The sequence below is a fragment of the Tachysurus fulvidraco genome, chromosome 23, assembly GCF_022655615.1.
Source record: "Tachysurus fulvidraco isolate hzauxx_2018 chromosome 23, HZAU_PFXX_2.0, whole genome shotgun sequence".
NCBI classification, from domain to species: Eukaryota; Metazoa; Chordata; class Actinopteri; order Siluriformes; family Bagridae; genus Tachysurus; species Tachysurus fulvidraco.
In genome coordinates this window covers 12,486,460-12,506,092 of record NC_062540.1, presented here as the reverse complement: position 1 = coordinate 12,506,092, position 19,633 = coordinate 12,486,460, and the positions used below count along the sequence as shown (strand labels likewise).

Here is a 19,633-nt window from a genome sequence, read left to right as displayed (position 1 = left end):
ATATATATATATATATATATAATAAATCGGTTATTATTATTATTATTATTATTATTATTATTATTATTATTGTTAATGTTATATTGTTTATACAAATTATTATTAAGTATATTATATATACATATAAAATATATATATTATTATCTATATATTTTAAATTTAGCAACAATGCATTGTTTTTGTTTTTTAACATTAGGATTAAGATTATTTGTAATTAATTTTTGCGGTGACAGTGGAAGCTCAAGTGGTCAAGGTTGTTGATCAGAGGGTCGGGGTAAAAGCCTCAGCACTTCCATTCTGCCTCCATTGGGCCCCTGAGCAAGACCCCCAAACCTCACTGCTCTAGATGTGCCACACCATGGCTGAAACTGTGCTCTGATCCCAATTGCCAAAGCTGGGATCTGCAAAAAAAGAATTTCAGTGTGCTGTTATGTATAAGTGACATGCTGTACACTAAACCCTAAATATACCCTAATATAATAAAATAAAACCCTACAGTCTTCAGTAGTTGTTCATCTCCCGTAACATCTTTATTGTGATTAGGGTCATGGTAGACCCAGAGTCTATTCTGGGAGCAGATATAAAGCAAATGTCACTCGGACTAAAACACTCGGGACTGACTTTCAGGTCAGAATAAGATAAAACTATGCTCTGTAATATAAAACTGATTTAATAAAGCACATGCATCAAAAGATAAAATGTCACGATTATTAGAAATGTTTCACTTGTTTAATAATAAACATCATTCAACAGCACATAAAAATGTTCAAATAATGTAGATATTTAAAAAGGTGAACATAATGCCCTTAGCTGCATAATGTCAAGCCAGAACAAATACACAAAGTACTCACACTGGGATACCATCTAGATTTTATTGAAATCTTTGCAGAGAGAGTGCAAAAGTACTTTGGAAGAATATTCACATCACTATGACAAAATAGTTGAAAAGTGGAACCAGAGCACAGAAGTAAGGCTGTTACGATTGGAAATATCCAAATTTTAAATAAAAAATAACAATAATAAGGAGTTTTAAATAACTATACATTGGATAAATCTGGTAATATGTGTAATAGCAAAAAAGAAAAAGAAAATATTTTCTAAACATGTATGATAAAGAAGTAACACAACCAATCAGATGAGAAGGGTGTCTCACTAAGTTACTATCAATTAGGACAAACATAAACTTAGATTAAAAAGACATGCAGAAAGAGTATGTACAGGATGAACTGTACAGAATAAGAATAATGAACATAGCTTTTTCATTTGATATTGCAAATATATATTCTTATTCTGATTCTAGTTCTACAAAATAGTATTCTTCCCAGGCTGTTGCTGTGGCCCCAGTGTGCTATATTTCCATGAGAATGCTATGTGCATGAATGGCGGTTGATGGCAGTGGTGCAGTAACTGGACTATAATTGCTAAAGTAACTGGTATATACAGTGACCATTACCATTAAGAAGAGTATGTGCCTGTGTTTTCTTTTAGGCTTAAACGTAGACTACTGGATTATGGTTATGAAATTACTCATGGAAAATATGAGTGCTCTCTGTAATATTGTAATGCCACATACGCATATTTACAGGTATTTCAAGCACTAGTCTCATCTCACGTTCCATTGTTATGTGGTGTACATAAGCTGTGTCCGAAAATGCACATAAGGGGATGTTACACTATAATTTTATGTACATAACAGTACCCAAAGGCTCAAACATGTAATTGTGTTTTTCTGCTAGAAACCAATTTCAGCACAAACACAGCTGGTCGTGACTCTTCTTGACTAAATGCAAAGAGGAGCTAAGCTACTCTATAATTTAGATTTTACAAATCTTTGTACAGCGTCAAAGCTGCTTCTTTGACATCCATGACTCGTTCTAAGCTCCTTTTATTATTTATTTTTTTGCTCATATAAGCTTCATAAGCCTCTGCTTGACCCGCTTCCTCTCGGGGACTGGGTCAGTCTTGCAGCACTCCTCTGTCCATCTCTATCACCCTGCTCAGTGACCAATTGGTTGTTAGTTTGGGTTTGACTGGGTGGGATTGGAGGTGGGTAAGAGGGCGGTGGAATAGTGAGGTGTGGTAAAGAGGGCATGGGTGGCCTTGGGGTGGTAGGTAGAGGTGGCGGAGTAGAACGGTCTTGGTAGGATCGGTGATGAACTGAAGGAGAAGATTGGGCACTTTTTGATTTTGGCAAACTCTCAGGACAGTCCCTGATCTGCTCCAATAGGGAGGGCATATCACCTTCGATCTTCTCAAGTACAGCTGCCATTTGCTTTTCAATCTCTTCAATCACGCTGTCCATTTGCCAGTCAGAACTGGCATCCTCTCCTTGTAGATCATTGTATGCTGCTCCGCTGCTAACAGAGTAAGGAGGACAGCATGCATTCCTACAAGTAGCAGAATGGGTTGTATCTCTCTGTTCTTGCACATACACAGTCTTCTTACGACCCAAACTTGAACCAAATTCTTTACTAGCATACAAACTATGTGCATGCTTTCCTGATTTATCTCTTGTGCCTCCTTCCTTTTCTCTGCTGCTAGGACTACTCTCTCCTATCGTCCCAACACCTATCTGCCCCTCCGCTACTGTCTCTGGAAGCTGGGTCTGACACCAGCTTCCAGGGGATTTTTCCTGCTTACTTGCTGTCTCTGGCTTCTCCTCATTTGCTACTGCCTGCTCTTTCTCAATAGCTGAACTGCTTGTCTTGGTACCATGCCCTAATCCATGATCCAGAGACAAATTAGCAGCCATTCTGCGGCGGTTTGGGGTATCAGGTGCTACTTTCTTGTCGGTTGCCTCTTTCTCTGTGGTAAATTTGTTTCTTTGGCAGTCAGAGGATTTCGTGTATATATTGGAGGTGGGTTCCTCGCATGCCATTGGTTTTTCCTTGCCCAAAACAGCTGCTATTTTTTGAGAGTCATCCACACTTGCTTTCTTCTCAACTACCTTGTTCTGCTCCTCCCCTTGAGTCTGGGTTGAGGAGTCAGTTTGTGCGAGTGATTTTGACATTTCTGAGAGGGAATTTGTAACTGCTATTTCTTTCTCCTCTTGCAATTTGCTCTCTTGAGACTCAGTTAGTGTGTTTTCCACCATCACCTCATTGGACATGCTCACAGATAAACCTCCCCCTGAGTCAGTGGGGACTCCTTCACTTCCTCCTCCATCAGCCTGGACACCCCTCCGTCCTTCTTTTGCCGCTTCTGCTGAACTTAGCTCTGACGCGCGAAGACGCTGCATGAATGTAGTGACTCTAATCGCTTTCTGAAAACACAGAGCAAGAAAGTTAGGAGTCGGAAGCCTGGAATTAAAAAAGTCAACCTGGAATAAAGTCTGGGTCTTTTCACACTTGAGATAATTTTGATCAAACCACTAAATAGAGGAGCATCAAGGCAGTTTTTCCTGTTTGCTTGGTTTCCATGGCAAAAACTATAGTAATATAATAATATATTATTATTATTAATTATACTATAAATAACAATATATTATTATTAATTACAAAACTCTATAATTAATATAGAATTATTAATGGTTAAGATAATCATTTAAACAGCACACAGGATATGTTTTAGTATGTAAAATCTGGTGAAGGTGGATGGTGAACTGTTTAAAAAGAACACTATATTTTCTGCCTCTCATGCTGTAGCCATGGCTTGATTCAGTTGGCATTTAACAGAAGAAGGCACTTATTTGCCTGCCTTCAGTTACCATATATCTGTGCAATCACTTCCTTTACCCACATTCTCATCTACAAGACCAGATAGGCTATTAGCTTTTTGATACACTGGTGTCATTATCTTTGGCTGTATCAAGACACATTTGTCACAAACGATTTGGCCACAATGATGACCAGCAAAAAATCTGCAGCATCAATCACTTAAGCCTGATGTGTTTTGTTGTGGTTGTTGATATTAAACATATGTTATTAAATGAATTATAATTTTATTTGTGGTAGAAAGGGGTACTACATGGATCTATTATTATTATTCATTCATTCATTCATTTTCTACCGCTTTATCCGAACTTCTCGGGTCACGGGGAGCCTGTGCCTATCTCAGGCGTCATCGGGCATCAAGGCAGGATACACTCTGGACAGAGTGCCAACCCATCACAGGGCACACACACACTCCCATTCACTCACACAATCACACACTATGGACAATTTTCCAGAGATGCCAATCAACCTACCATGCATGTCTATGGACTGGGGGAGGAAACTGGAGTACCCGGAGGAAACCCCGAGGCACGGGGAGAACATGCAAACTCCACACACACAAGGCGGAGGTGGGAATCGAACCCCCAACCCTGGAGGTATGAGGCAAATGTGCTAACCACTAAGCCACCGTGCCCCTATTATTATTATTATTATTATTATTATTATTATTATTATTATTATTATTATTATTATTATTATTATTATCATTATTATTATTATTATTATATTACTTCTGATCTGTCATTGCAGGTTGCGATTTCAATTAGTGTTGGAATGCACAAAACTGCTTTTTAACACAGCTGATGAATTAAGGGTCTATAGTCTATAAGTCTAGTGACGGTCTATGTTGAGCAACTATACCATGAACTGTAACTATAACTATAAATGTTGATCATTCAGTCAGGCTTGAGTGGAAGATCAAACTTCAGTTTCAAAAAAGCAGCCTTAATATCAGTCTGCAATACAAGTTTCTGATTCAAATGCCTGCAGTGTTTTATAATGAAGATGCAGGGACTGAATACACTTCAGGCTGTGTCTCTTCCTATGCAAGGTGGCTGTAGGCTACTAAGCTCCTCTGCACTTTAGTCTGCTGTTACACTGCTAACAGTTCTTGTATTTGGACCATGCTGACGATCAGATCCTGTACTGTTCTGTTACTGCCGCTCTAACGCTGCCAAGAGGCTTTTTATTCAGGAACTGTTTTATTTAGGATCAGTGTGCATCATTGCACTTTATGTGATGGGGCAGATATATAAATAAGATCATCTGAAAAACATGAAATCACTTTCACAATTCCTTAAAAGGTTATGAATGGGAGAGAGTAGTAGCTTGACGAAGTGGGGGAGTTTTATGTGCTACACATATGAGGTCAGGGTGTATAGGTTATGACTTTGATATCGGTTCGGAAATCCCATGTCTTTCTGGAAAGGATGGAAGTTGAACCTTGTTTATGAAAGCTGTAAGGCTATGTGAGGCTTGATTGGTTCAACTTGTTATTTCCCATTTGAAAATAGCACGGAATGACATTGTTTGGTCTGCAGAGGAAATGGTGCCTTATTTAGATTTGGAATGAAGAAGTGACAGCTTAGAAGTTGAGACAGCTCATTTTTGAACTTTATACCAAGAGGATTCACCCAAATCGGAAACATGACATTAAGGAAGCACTAAAAAATAAATAAATAAATAAATAAATAAATAAATAAATAAAATAACTGTGTAAAAACGAACAAAATGGATCCTTGACATTCAAGTGTGAAAACACCCCAATCACTAAACTACTTAAATAGCCACTGATGTCAGAGGTAAAATACAAGTGTTGCTTGTAACAGTCTTTTTATTGTTGATGCTATTTTGTGAAATGCATAAGAAAATGTTTAATCTGATTACAGTAAATATTGAAATTTGGTAGTAGCACAAGGTGGACTAGAATAGACCAATGGATTAGGGACACAGTTAATTATGTAGTGATACAATGACCGTCTCCTCAGTCCTCTGTCCCTTTACCTGCTGCTGTTTGTCTTATAGGACAGACACACAGACATATGATAGCGCCTCACACATACACGTGACACTTTAATGAAACTTGAGTTAGGCTTTTTGTCTGTGAGAGTGGAGGGCTTAGGAGATCTCAGTGTGGGTATAGAGCTGGACTGCATATGATTGGAGGCATATGGGAGTAGCTGGGCAGTGACAGGCTTGCCATTTATTGGTGTCCAGACAGAGGGAGGCTTGAACAGATAAAGACTCTTTTCAGCAATCAGACTTGAACTGCATAATTCCTCACAATGACAGGTGTCAGGAAGCCATTGTAATCGCAGTTATTGCTCTTTGTATAATGTATTTTGCTAGAGGAGATTTTGCTAGAAGTCTGATTGTCATGGCAGAGAAAAGAGTCAGTACCTCCTTCCTGTTTGACAGAGAATAACAGTACCTTCAGCTCCTGGGTATCCCATGCAAGGGGAAAGGAAATGATTAACAGAGTAATCAGAACCCTTAGTCTCATATGAATCACCAGTAATTCTGTCATGCACATCCTCATCAAAACTGTCCTTGTCATCTATACACAGATATATTTATATATATTTACACTTCATTCACAAGGACAGTGTACAACATCAAATTCACTAGAGGCAACAGAGGTTGATTTATGATCTTACCCTCCACTTGGCTTTTGCAAAGTTCTTCTCAAACTGTGCACACACTCCATCCTTCAGGTTTTTTTCCGAGGCTCCATTTCCAGCAATCCTGTCAATGTCACATAAAAATGTGATGCAAAACAGAGCTCTGTAAGAGTGCATGTGAATATATTACCCATAGGGTTTCTACATGCAGCTTACCACTCATGAAACAGAGCATCTTGCGCTGTAATTCGTAGCATCTGGTCAACCTCCATCAGCCGACACACCAACTCTTTAGCTGTAACAGCAGGAAAAGTGTAATTATCTGAACTGTTTTCAACTGGATTCAGTTATACAGAACAGTCCATTTTTTGTGCACCTGCAGGTGAAATGTCATCCCAGTACGGAGAGTCAAACTCGTAGTCTCCAGCAACAATCCGGCAGAAGATAATACGATTGTGCATGTCTGTGTTCTCCTCTTCTGTCTCATCATAGAAGGGAGGATTTCCTGACAGCCTGAAAATGAGTATTGAGTATTTTGTATTCTGTTGAATATTCATGTTATTCAAATCGATTGAATAACATGTATCAAAAATCTGTAATCAACTCAAGGCTTATAATGATATTAATATCTGTCTACTGTATAACACAAGCTTACAGCATGAACATGATGACCCCAATGGCCCAGCAATCCACTGGCCTTCCATACCGATGTCGAGCTACCACCTCTGGGGCTGGAAGGAAAGAAAAACACAGGCATGAATATTAAACAGAGAAAAGGTCCAGGTATTCAATACATTATCCAGGCATGAACTGCCATTTTATATAGGTACCCAGATACTCTGGTGTTCCACAGGGTTCGGTGATGGAGCCATTCTCAAACCGGGAGAGATAGAAATCACGAAGAACTACTTTTTTGTGGTTGTTCTCTGTGTAGTACATCAAATTTTCCAGCTAAAAAACACACAAAGCATGGATACAAAGGGAAATGGCAGAAGAGTTATCAAAGCAAATCTTTAACATCTATTATCACAACAGACGATGATGTAAACTGGGACGTGGTCTCAGCACTGAATTCATTTCTTCTTCTTTATACATAAGGTCTCTTAGATGGAAAGAATTCCTAGACCATAATGCACTGTCTCTAAAGTAGGAGTTTTTTTTTTACATAGACATTCGGTAAGTAAGCACATAAAAGGCAGATGTTACAGGAGCTGTGTTGGTGCACTAGAGGGCACTAGAAACACATGTTGAGCTGTTTAGAAGAGGAATCTGTTGGCTGTGTACTGAGGGACTAAATCAGAGTCAGTATGGACCCTGATTCTATTTATTTCATTCAGTTGCATTTTGCACATCAACACTATCCACAAGGGACCATCTGTTATATCATGGTTGTACAGTTTTAAGAGTCAAAGAGGGTTACAAGCTTGGGTAATATATCTGATTACTGTATCTGATGCCCTGCAGTGATTGGGTTAATCTCTCTCTCTCTCTCTCTCTCTCTCTCTCTCTCTCTCTCTCTCTCTCTCTCTCTCTCTCTCTCTCTCTCTCTCTGTCTCTCTCTCTCTCTCTCGCTCGCTCTCCTCTCTCCTCAAACACATACACAAAGCACAGCCCACAAAAGCTCTTCTGCACAACTAATGAATCACATCCTCCCATGGCTGCAGGTTTATGACTGCAGCATTTTGAACTAATGATAAAATCATCAAGCTCTCATCAAATTGTTGCAAGATTATATAATATTGCAAAACTGATAGTAAGAACAGAATGTGATATGCAAATGTATCTGAAACCCACCTTCAAGTTCCTGTGAACTATGTTAAGGGAGTGGAGGTAAGCCACCGCCTCTAGGACCTGTCGGATTACGTTGGCAGCATCTCTCTCTGTGTAGTTCCCTTGATCCAGGATCCAATCAAACACATCCCCACCTGTGGCCCTGAGACATACACACATTTGGTAAGTCATGATGTACAGTACGTTCTTTCCATCAGGGGACAGCCATTTCCTCTAGCAGTGATTTATGTATAAAGCATTACTGTAGATTAGGACCATCTGCATCTGTCTTATATATGAATTAATCCTAATTAAACTCTAACAATCTGTCAGTATCTGATTGATGAGATCGTTTGACTTAGCAAAAAGTATGTTGTTTAAAGTGTACTGTGTAATCCTTATGCGAACGTTATCACGAGACACATCTTGACGTGTTACTAGGCTAATGAGAACTTAATACCAGATTCAGCATGATATATAAAATCAGTACTGCATCGATGTCAGACTCACAGCTCTTGGATGATGTAAAACTCTTTCCTGGTCTCAAATGCATCTATCAGCTTCAGAATGTTTGGGTGGTTGACCCTGAGAAGAAAAGGTCACAGTAAATAGTTGTTCTATTTTCTAACTAGTAAAGAGTTGCTTTAAATATACCAACCTACTGGGCTTGGAACGGAGGAAGTGGCCTGTTTCTTTCTCTTGATTCCCACATCTTTCTCTCTTTCTCCCTCTCGCTCTGCCTTTTATTGTTCAGATGATCTGATTCTCTCTATTTCTTTTCATGTATCTCTCCATATACCTCCTAGTCTCAATCTTTCTCTTTTCTCACCATCTCTGTCTGTCTCATTCTCTATGACTTGGCTCCTTTGTTTTTAACTCCTCCATATGTCCAACTATGTCTCACTCTCTGTCTGTCTGTCTGTCTGTCTGTCTGTCTGTCTGTCTGTCTGTCTATCTATCTATCTATCTATCTATCTATCTATCTATCTATCTATCTATCTAATCTCATCTCAAACCTCCTATTTCACCCAGATCCAAACCCATCACCTGCTGCTGACATGTTTCGAATAATCCCGTACATTTTCAGGATCATGATCTCATTCTTGGCAGCCTTCCGCACTTTTTTGCCATCTTTCTTGAGGAATTTCTTGCACACATAGACCTTTTCTGTCTGTCGTTCCTTAACCAGGCACAGCTCGCAAAACTCCTTCCTGCAAAGAAAATAGTAGTGTTTACGTATTCCATCTATGGCAATATGCCTATATACTGTACATGATATGCAGTGGATATAAAATGAATACAACTCCTTTCAAAAATGTTTACATTGTTCTGCAAGCTTACCACTGCATACCACATGAATACAGTAGATTTGTTTTAATTGAATTGACAGAACAGCTTGTCATTTATAGGTATTTGATGATTTGACACTCACGCCTTCAGAACCTGCCCGATCTCATATTTATCAGTGATGTCTGACAGGCTGTGGTATGTCCTTCCATCTCGTAGGGCAAGGCACCCAAATGGCATGACAGCATCTACCTGTGACAGGCAGCAAAAGAACACAAGATGTCATCTCAATAAATCTCAACCAGGGGTAGCTGGTATAAGTGTCCTAGCAGCGTTAAGTCCAGATGTCTTTCAAAGATAAAATGACATCAATATGAGATTTCCGCATCATATTTGCTGGTAACAAAGGTCTATAACGGATTACTTTAGAGTTTTGTGGATCCCATTCTAGACATATTAGACATTGTGATATAATGCATCGCTCAGCCCTGACAGATTTCTTGCAGAGCTATTGATAGATACTAGATCCGATTAGATATCACAACCAGCCGATGATGCCTTCAACTATCAGTCCACATTTATACAGTGTATTGTACCACATACTGATCCTTGAAGATGTTGGGAAGATAATTTGATTCACTATTATCTAATGTTTATTATCGCCTCAATTTAGTGTTCCATGATTTGAAAGAACATCAGGAAGAAGATGCTTCATTCACACAAATTCTGCAAAATCAGATGCTGTCATGATGTGACTAAAAGCAGGACCACTAATAAAATCTGCATCCTCCCCTGAGAGAAGCAGACAGTTGTGAACTCTGGTACTGGTAATCCAGCTCTAGCCCCTAATCCTTAATCCCACACACACACACACACACACACACACACACACACACACACACACACACACACACACACACATATATATATATATCTTGGGTAGGTGCAGAGATGGGAACAATCTGACAGGCAAGAGCTAAATGGAACCTGCATTACTGCACAGAATGAAATCATATTTTATGACTTTGGGCATGCTGACCTGACAAGAGGCAGAAAAATGTTCTGGCAAAATGAACACTGGGTATAATACCCTCTGTTTGCCCTGCTCTATGATGCAGACGTGCTAATCAATGGCCTATTTTCAGTCTGAGGGTGATGGAGTACATCTCACCCAAAGGGACGCTACACAGCTGTGTGTCCAAGGAGAGATCCTTAAAGCCTGATGCCTGCATGATCTAGCTTGCCGATTTGGCAAAAGATGTTTCCTGAACAGCTGAACTGTCCTAAAGATAGAAACTGGCAGATTCTGTCTTTAGGACAGTTCAGCTGTTCAAAAAATATCTTTTGCCAAATCAGCAAGCTAAATTATGAGCACATTGGTGCTAAAGGGTCTCTTCATGGATTGCGAGTTGTACATTTTTCACTCAGGTGTTTTAAATAGGATAGAAAAGTTTATTAATCATTAACATTTTATTATGATTGCATTTAGTAATTCTTCTTCTTCTTCTTCTTCTTCTTCTTCTTCTTCTTAGTGGTAGTAGTAGTAGTAGTAGTCGTAGTAACATAGTCTACCTCGACTCATGATACTAACCTATCAGAAAATGAATAATATACAAAACATGACATCATATGTTTTCTTATTAGATGTTGGAGATCAGTGGATTTTCTAAGCACCACCACTTCTAATAATAAAGAATATAATAGAATGTAATTAATTATGCTGACAGTTGGTATTGTTGCCACCTCACAGCACCAGCATCCTGAGCGAGTGAAGATCTTAAATAAAGGAATGTTTCTCTAATATTTCTTATTATGAGATTATGATATAACATATCCAAGACCAGTCCGTAACACGATATCGTCTTATCGAAAATGTATTATAAAAAATATTTGCCTTATTAAAATATTTAGACAATATTTGGAACGATTTATCAGAATCAAATCGATCATATACTGTATATACTTGTTATAATATTCTGAAAATGTTTACTTGCTAAGATATGATTTTTGCACTGTACTGTATCTGTTCTTCCTGTGTCTGTCTGAGTTTCCATCGCAGTCCACGTAACAGATTTGATAAACAACTGAAGAACAATCAAAATAATCTTGGTATTTATTTTCTAAAATATATTTTTAGGAATATTGCTTTTTTTTTCCCCTACAGTTTTGAAAACCATTTTAATCTTTGACCCAGTTCTTTCTGCACGCTGACATTCATCACTCATCGCTCATCTTAGTGTTGTCAGCGACACACATTACTGCTATATTATATATGCTGGTTGATCACAACCGAGGCCTTTTGAAAGTCAATTTGTAAATGAACATCTTTAATAGGTCAAAGTTTTCTAAGACATGACGTTCACACGTGATGTCTTAAAGCTGTTCCAACAATTATGCATTTAAGATAGATTGGGCACACACTTAGTGATGATACAGTTATACATTATCTCTAACATGTTTCTCTCTTTACAACACACGCATACACACAGAGACACATGCACCGGAGATCTGCATGTGCTCGTATCACAGTAATATTAAGCTTTCAATGGTGGCAGCAACAGATGGCATGTCCACCAGAGACACACTTAAAAAAGAGATGGAGGCAAGGATGAGATTGGAACAAAGGGTCTGAGAAAGGACTATGCTCCCTTCCATCATTAAAGACAATCCTTTCTCTTTGCCACCCTTCTTAGTTCTGTCACACAGTGCTCTAGCTCCTCTCTTCCCTCTCTGAGGCTGTTCTTATTAAAGCAATGAATCTTCATCTCCAGAGACACACACATTAAACACCACACTGAATCCCACAGGATAGTTTCAAGGAGCCACACTGTTCTTGCAACACATTTTAATCCAAAGCACGTGCAAGACCACACACACACACACACACACACACACACACACACACACACACACACACACACACACACACACACACACACATACACACACAGGGTGAAGAAGCAGTTCATGAGGAAGCATTCACCAGTACAGAGGTTACAAGTGGAGTAATGTTACCGTCCCTCCTCCTGTTGTCTTCTTTCCTCTATTTAATCTGGTGCTAAATTGCCATAGAACATCCCACAGAGTGATGTATCCTAATAATCATTACCGTGCTGAGCTCGTTTGTGCATTTGGAGGTTTTAGGCACAGTTGGAAGAGATATATGCCAGCTGCCTGGCCTAGATGCACTGAAAACTGATGGAAAAGGAAAACAGACTCATCCTGATTATTTTTTTTTCTTCCCTTGATCGGGAATAAAGAAGGGCTGAAAAAAAGAGCCATGGAGAATTGGAATGTTTACTGTAATTTAACATAGCCACTCTGGGATTAAGTACAAGTTGCATTATGAGATTTTTTACAGTCACTTTTTTTTGTGTGTGTGTGTGAGTGTGTGTGTGTGTGTGTGTGTGTGTGTGTGTGTGTGTGTGTGTGTGTGTGTGTGTGTGTGTGTGGTACTGTATTTCAGTCAGTTATATTTTTTGTTTTGAACAATTTATCTTTGATCTTACACACCAACTACTATTAAAACATGGATCATTTACCAGACCACAAAGAAAAAAAAAACAAAAAACCTGAAGACACCATAAAATATGGAAACCCCAAAAGGTTCCTTTTAACAGAGCAGACATTGGGAAAATACTTCATATTTTTCTTCATATTTGTATTTAAATTTATTGAAACCATACACATGTATGTATATTTCTGTATATTTATATACATTATTTTTTTTTTCATATTTTATATAGTTTATACCTTTTTATTTATCTACCTCCTTTTGGTTACATTTTTTTATCCCAAATGTTTGAATACCGGACAGATGCAAAAAGCATTTCACTGCATGTCGTACTCTATGAAAAATAATACATTTGATTTGATTTGATTTGAAATATTCGGACGCAGTGAATAAGACATTTTGCTTGTCCACTTAACAGTTTAGATGAAAATGATTTAGGATACATAAAGATTTCATATAGGATCTATTTTGTAGGATACATCCAAATTTCAGTGAAATAAAAACTCGGCCCGCTACTTTTTATACTACATTTAACTAACTATGAATATTAAAAAGAAAGATAATAAAAAATAAGAATGATAATATTCAAATAAAATACATAAGAAAAAAAATTCTAACAAAATAATAAGAACAAAATCTTCTTATTATATCACTTTTTTAGAATGAACATTTTTGCAAAGAAGCTTTACAGAAATATAAAAATGACAAAGTTTCAAATCCGATTTTGTTTTTATCCCTAATGAGCAAGCCAGGAGCAGTCGTGACAACCTGGATACGCATCCTCGTCTGGGTGACACCAGAAATCATTTCCTTTCTATAACTGGAAATAGTCAAAAACTTGTATTTCTGTGCAGTTATTTTAAATGCAGTAACAGCCTCACTACAGGTTTATTAAACAGTTAACCACTCAGCTTCTGCTGCTTCTCGGTGGATTTAGTTGGCAGTCGCATTGCTAATCTAAAGAGCGTGTTGTTATTCTTCACGTCAGAGTAAGCACACGGTACGATACAAACATCACACTGCTTCTAGGACATAAAAACAGTTGGTCTGTCTACAAACTGTCGGCTTTGAGAGCGCTCGCTGCTTAGCCTCTCAAATAAATCATATTTACAATCAATATACTTTCCTAAATATTTAAAACCATGTTAGCTTCCAAGCCTGTAGCTGACTGGAATGGAAGCTGCATAAAATCAATAGCATCCTCCACACACCTTCGCTAGCTGACGACTATGAGGCACATGTGTATTTTTCTCCATTTCTGAAGGTCATATAGGATGTTCACAGCTGCTGTCAATGTGAGCTTTTATGCATGATGTCACGTGCTGTGGGTGAATAGAAAGTGGTGTTGGTGGAAGAGGCTGGAAGGATGGATAAAGAGCAAGATTTTAGGGCAGCTTATGGAAGATCAATATGGAATGTGTAAGATGAGAGAGGTCAAAAAACAGTCAGACTGGTCTGGGCTTAAAGGAAGGCAGCTGTCAAGAGTCAAGAAGCTTTTATTGTCATTTTAACCCTATGCAGCTGGTGCAGTACACAGTAAAATGAAACAAAATTTCTCTAGGACCACAGTGCTATATGAAACGCAGAACTACAGGAGACAGCACAGAATTAGGTACACCACATAGACATACACAGTACCGTACTGTACTGTCGTTACATCTCTAGCGTTTACTACATTGATTCATGCTCTTGCACGTCATTCATTACAAAGCCGTGAACTATTCGGTGCTGCATTGTCCTGTTAATTATTGTACTGTTCTGTCTTGCACTGTTTGCACACAGGTACTTTATGTAGTACTGTCAGTACCGACTAGTTCACGGCTTTGTAATGAATACGTGCAAGAGCATGAATCGATATAGTATATGCGTCAAAAAATTGCATCAAAAAACATCAAAACATCAGAAGATGGTGGGGCTACAACAGCCGAAGACCACATAGGGTTCCACTCCTGTCAGCTAAGGACAAGAATCCGAGGATACAGCGAGCACAGGCTCAACCAAATTGCGCAGTTGTTAGGATCCACAAATTGGCCTTAATTTGTTTTTAAAGCTTACACTACATACACTTTTCTAGATAAAAAAAACAAACAAACAAAAGGTACAAAAGCTGCAAGGTAAAATACAATTTTCTTGGGAGTGTGAGTGTGAAATAGAGTGTACGCTTTTACCATTTAAAACTCCCAGAAACTTGCTCCTCACTCATCATATAACGTTAGCTTAATCATACAATCATACACTGCTGTCTATGTAGTTACTGAATTATGCCTTAGAGTTTGGAAATATCAAAGCATGTAAATGGTTAAAAAAAATCAAGGACAACTAAATTGTTAACGTTGCTATCTAAAGCACACACGAGTGATAAAGTGCTAAAAATAAACCCGTCCTGTAGCACACACACATATTATATGAGTTATTCCTAACTGCTTCGCTTCTGTTTCATTTTGTCTCTTTCTTCTCACCACATTTATGGATGATTCACCCAATTCTAACAACTGCTTCTCTCGTCACTGCGCTGACTGCAGGCTATTCTCAGACCAGAAAACAATAGACACATCCCTTTTTAATAAGCCAATGTTGCTGAGTCCAGTGATGCAAATTCAGAAAGGCAAGCACCCCGGTGTGTTATGGCTGAGAAATTAGGAGCATATTTTAAAAAAGCCTCAGAAAACGAAGTGCAAATGAAGTCTCGCAGATGAATCACAGTACCAGTGAACTTGTACTTTGCTCGTGTAGCACACAAGAACTGTGAATAACACCTCCTTCAGTACAGTAAGAAGTTCTGAAGAAGAAATTATACATCCTACAGCTAAAGCTAAACAAATCGCATGCCCTACTGCCCACTTCAGTGTGCTCTAATGAGGTCTTTTTTCCTTTACCCCATTCACTAGATATGTTGGCATGGCAGAACCTGTCTCTGGTCCCTCAGCCATGCTAATAACAGCTGTAAATGGCAGTTGAGGAGCATTGTGGCTTTTTTTATGAAACCATCCTGCAGCAGGATTGCCGCTATTCACCTGACCTCCCATATCCCGGCTGCCGTTTATCTGCGGGTCTAAATGAGGTCTCCAGGGGGTCTTGTGGTTGCTGAAGCCATATAGGCAATCCACATCATTACCATTCTTTCCTTCTCGACAGAAAGAGATTTAGTGTCATCTCTCCGAGAGACAATTTGGTAAGGAAGCTTATGCATGTAGCTCTTAGTGTGAGTACAGGAGATAAAGCTGTTTACTACTTGAGGAGAACAGGGAGAAGATTTCAGTCGGCACTGAGGAACCACAGCTGTCTGTACAAACAGTACAGCCAGGGTGGTGCTGTGAATATGTTGCATCAGCACACTGAGATTCTGTCTTAAATGTTTGTTAAATGGCTCTAAACTCTACATCTGCATGATTTTAGGCATCGTTTTACTGCCACATGATTGCATTATTAGTATGTAATGCTTTGAGTTTAAATGTGAATTAAATAAGATTAAGCTTATTGTTTACATTTCTGGTACTTAGCAGACACCCTTAATACAGAGTGACTTACAATTTATATAGCTGAGCAATTGAGGGTTGAGGGCCTTGCTCAGGGGCCCAGAAGTCCAACACCTTAACCACTAGGCTACCACATCCCTTATAATCAATATAACCATTGTTAAAGGTTGTATCTAGATAACACACAACACATTTCTACAATAGCAGAGAGAATTGTTTTATCGCAGAATCTCAGAACCCCAGAAGAGACAATTATTAACGGCAGAACCACACTTAAGACCAAATGTGTTAACTGAATGAGAGTAAATATCATTTGGCTTGTAATAATCATAATGATGAGTTGATGCTTCTTCATAACAATGGTGGCAGGAATGATAACTTATTAGATGATTATTATGGAAATATGGTGAACAGGATCCCTAAAGGACTAGTAGATGATAGTGTTCTTGTCGCTGTGGCCCAGTTTTAAATTCCCAGTCAGGGAACAATCACAGCCATTGGCTTGCACAAGACGGAGCACTACGACTGCCAGCTACAAACACTGGCAGTGTTGCATTAGGATGGACATCCGGCGTTAAACCTGTGGCAAATCAAATATGTGGATCAATGATGTGCTGTGGTAAACAGGAGCAGCTGAGAGAAGTAAAAAATATGCATATAATGTACAGCTGCCATTGATTATGATTAGGTATGTATTCAAAATTAATGTATTTGGAAAGAAATGTGAACGTGGACTAAACAAATACAAATAGTATAACAACAAAAACAACAACAGCAATAATAATAATAATAATAATAATTATTATTATTATTATTATTGTTATTTTTGTTGTTGTTGATTTATTTATTTATTTATGTTTGTTTGTTTGTTTACTTATTGCCATAATCCTACAGTATAGGGGTCAAGAGAACTACAGATGTGTGGGGTCTAGACTTCGATCCCACAGGACACAACTTAATATGTGAGAAAGTGGAAAGTTTTTACTTTCGTGTACTTTAAAGTGAACACGTGACACTGTGTGAGCTATTTCTGCTTACATTCATTAATTTATTCTTAGTAACTGCCTAGACATAGTGGTTTAAATAAGGCTGCTGATCTGTTTATATATTGGGGGAAAAGAGCTACATCATTTTGTTAGAACTAACTTGTGCACATTTCAACAAATAATGAACTAAAGTGATGTAGCTGAGGTTGAGGAACTGTCAGGACCAGAGCTGACAACAGTGCTGCCATTTTTAACTAGTTTCCTCGCAGGGTTTCTGGCGGCATAACGGCAAGGTTCGTGTTCAGAAAGAGTGCAGGGGAGAGACAGAGAGAGAAAGAGCGATAGAGACAGATACAGCAACTGAAACACAACGCATCACAGGTTTGAGCAACAAGTTCACAGGATTAACGCTACTTTTTGTTTAACACTGCAAATCATTCACATTTTGTTAATGTGAACACTAAAAGACAATCATCCTTCATTTCCACAATTTACATATAACACTATAGTTGTAGAGCAGACCTGAAAACATTAACTGAAAGACATTCTCCGAGTCTGTCTTTCTGGCAAGTCTAATGTTTGGAGTTTTGTGTGTTTAGTGTTTAGAGGGTTTTGGCTGTAGTGAATCTGTGTACAGATAAATGGATTAATAGTCTTGAGTAAATGAAGAAAGGCTGGTGCGAATGCTTCATTCTTAAGTGACTTTTACTTCATTAACCCTTCCCTACATCCTTCATTATTAATATTAAACACCTTAGTGACAAATAAAAATCTTGAATCTTGAATCTTAAAGAATTTGCTTAGGTAAAAAATGAAATTGTTTAGTTTTTCCTCAGCTACATTTTACCATTTACCTGCAAACTTTGTTCTTTACCCAATGTGTTGTAAAGTACGGGAAGGTGGGAAGACTGTCTACGGTGAAAAATTCCTACTGACACTTTGTTCTTGATTAATCAATTATGTTTGAGGTAAGAGGAAAATTTATGTAAATGATCTCATTTTAAATTTCCTTTGACTGATAAATACAGTGTTGGATTAGATATCTTCATATCAGCTATTCTTATTTGATTAATATATTCATAATGGTGGTAACATAGTTTATGACACCGAACAGGCTAACTAGCACTGATTACCTATTTGCATATCACCTTTGGGGAAGCTCTTTGTACTGTTACACTCCTGCAGTCACGTCAGAAGAAGGCTGAAAAATCCGCCTGGCAGCCGATAAATTAGGAGTGACAGACGGGCAAAAAAGCATGTCAGACTCGTCACAGGGAATAATTAAACAGATTCGACAAAAGATGGTTCAGGTTCGGAAAAAAGTTTGAAAGACAACAAGCACCAAATTTAGATATAAACACACACACACACACACACACACACACACACACACACACACACACACACACACACACAGTAGTTTAGTGATAATGGCTGTGGTGATTTTCCTTTTTTTGGCATAAATATGTATCAACAAACATCATTATATCATTAACACATGTCAGATCTCACAAGGCAAGCAGCAAGACATGAGACATCTCTTCATCTCAAACACACACACACACACACACACACACACACACACACACACACACACACACACACACACACACAGTAGTTTAGTGATAATGGCTGTGGTGATTCTCCTTTTTTGGCATAAATATGTGTCAGCAAACATCATTATATTATTAACACATGTCAGATCTCACAAGGCAAGCAGCAAGACATCTCTTCATCTCTCTCTCTCACACACACACACACACAAACATATCCTTTTTAGATTAATATTTAGACCAAGCATCGCTCTCACAAAACGGAAATTTGCTTATTTTCACTTTAGCATACGGCTGCTTTGATCTTTTTCCCCATTGTTCATTTTTGCAGCTCTCTTTTGTCACACGCTTTATCCCTGTTTCTAATCCAACCATGTGAAGCATCACACATCAACCTGAGCAATCAAAACATAATAGCAAAGGCCTCTATTTTTAGATGTGAATCTGAATAAACAAAGACATCACATTGAAGCTTTAATTACGATTAAAAAGAAACATTAGAAAAAATATAGGCTTCAACAAAAATGTCTTATTTGTCACAGTGTAGTGAATTGTGAGTCGTCGTGTTGTCCAGTTGAAAATACAAAGTACATGCAGTGCTAAACTGCCCCTGTAGCCTTGGGTACCATTATATATACTGCCATTTCAGCACATAATCTCCACTGCACTACATTTCATTAAGTCCTAACGCTGTTCTTTACTTTACTGCCATG

General features: G+C 38.3%; 1 protein-coding gene across 2 annotated transcripts in view; it reads right to left on the bottom strand.

Annotated features, from left to right (window-relative positions):
* Positions 1-807: 807 nt before the first annotated feature.
* The window catches only part of camkvl (CaM kinase-like vesicle-associated, like), a 33,454-nt gene continuing 14,628 nt past the window's right edge, over positions 808-19,633 (bottom strand). Inside the window, exons 2-12 of one of the 2 annotated variants that reach the window (XM_027170411.2) lie at positions 9,537-9,643; positions 9,184-9,315; positions 8,615-8,689; positions 8,129-8,267; positions 7,165-7,285; positions 6,990-7,065; positions 6,711-6,847; positions 6,551-6,629; positions 6,371-6,458; positions 6,145-6,153; positions 808-3,262 (exon numbers count right to left, since the gene is read on the bottom strand). In XM_027170411.2, coding sequence (XP_027026212.1) covers positions 1,916-3,262; positions 6,145-6,153; positions 6,371-6,458; positions 6,551-6,629; positions 6,711-6,847; positions 6,990-7,065; positions 7,165-7,285; positions 8,129-8,267; positions 8,615-8,689; positions 9,184-9,315; positions 9,537-9,631 — 2,298 coding nt within the window. In that variant the 5' untranslated portion in view covers positions 9,632-9,643 and the 3' untranslated portion in view covers positions 808-1,915. The remainder of the gene's footprint in view (positions 3,263-6,144; positions 6,154-6,370; positions 6,459-6,550; positions 6,630-6,710; positions 6,848-6,989; positions 7,066-7,164; positions 7,286-8,128; positions 8,268-8,614; positions 8,690-9,183; positions 9,316-9,536; positions 9,644-19,633) is intronic. The other variant, XM_027170413.2, reaches the window with a different exon arrangement.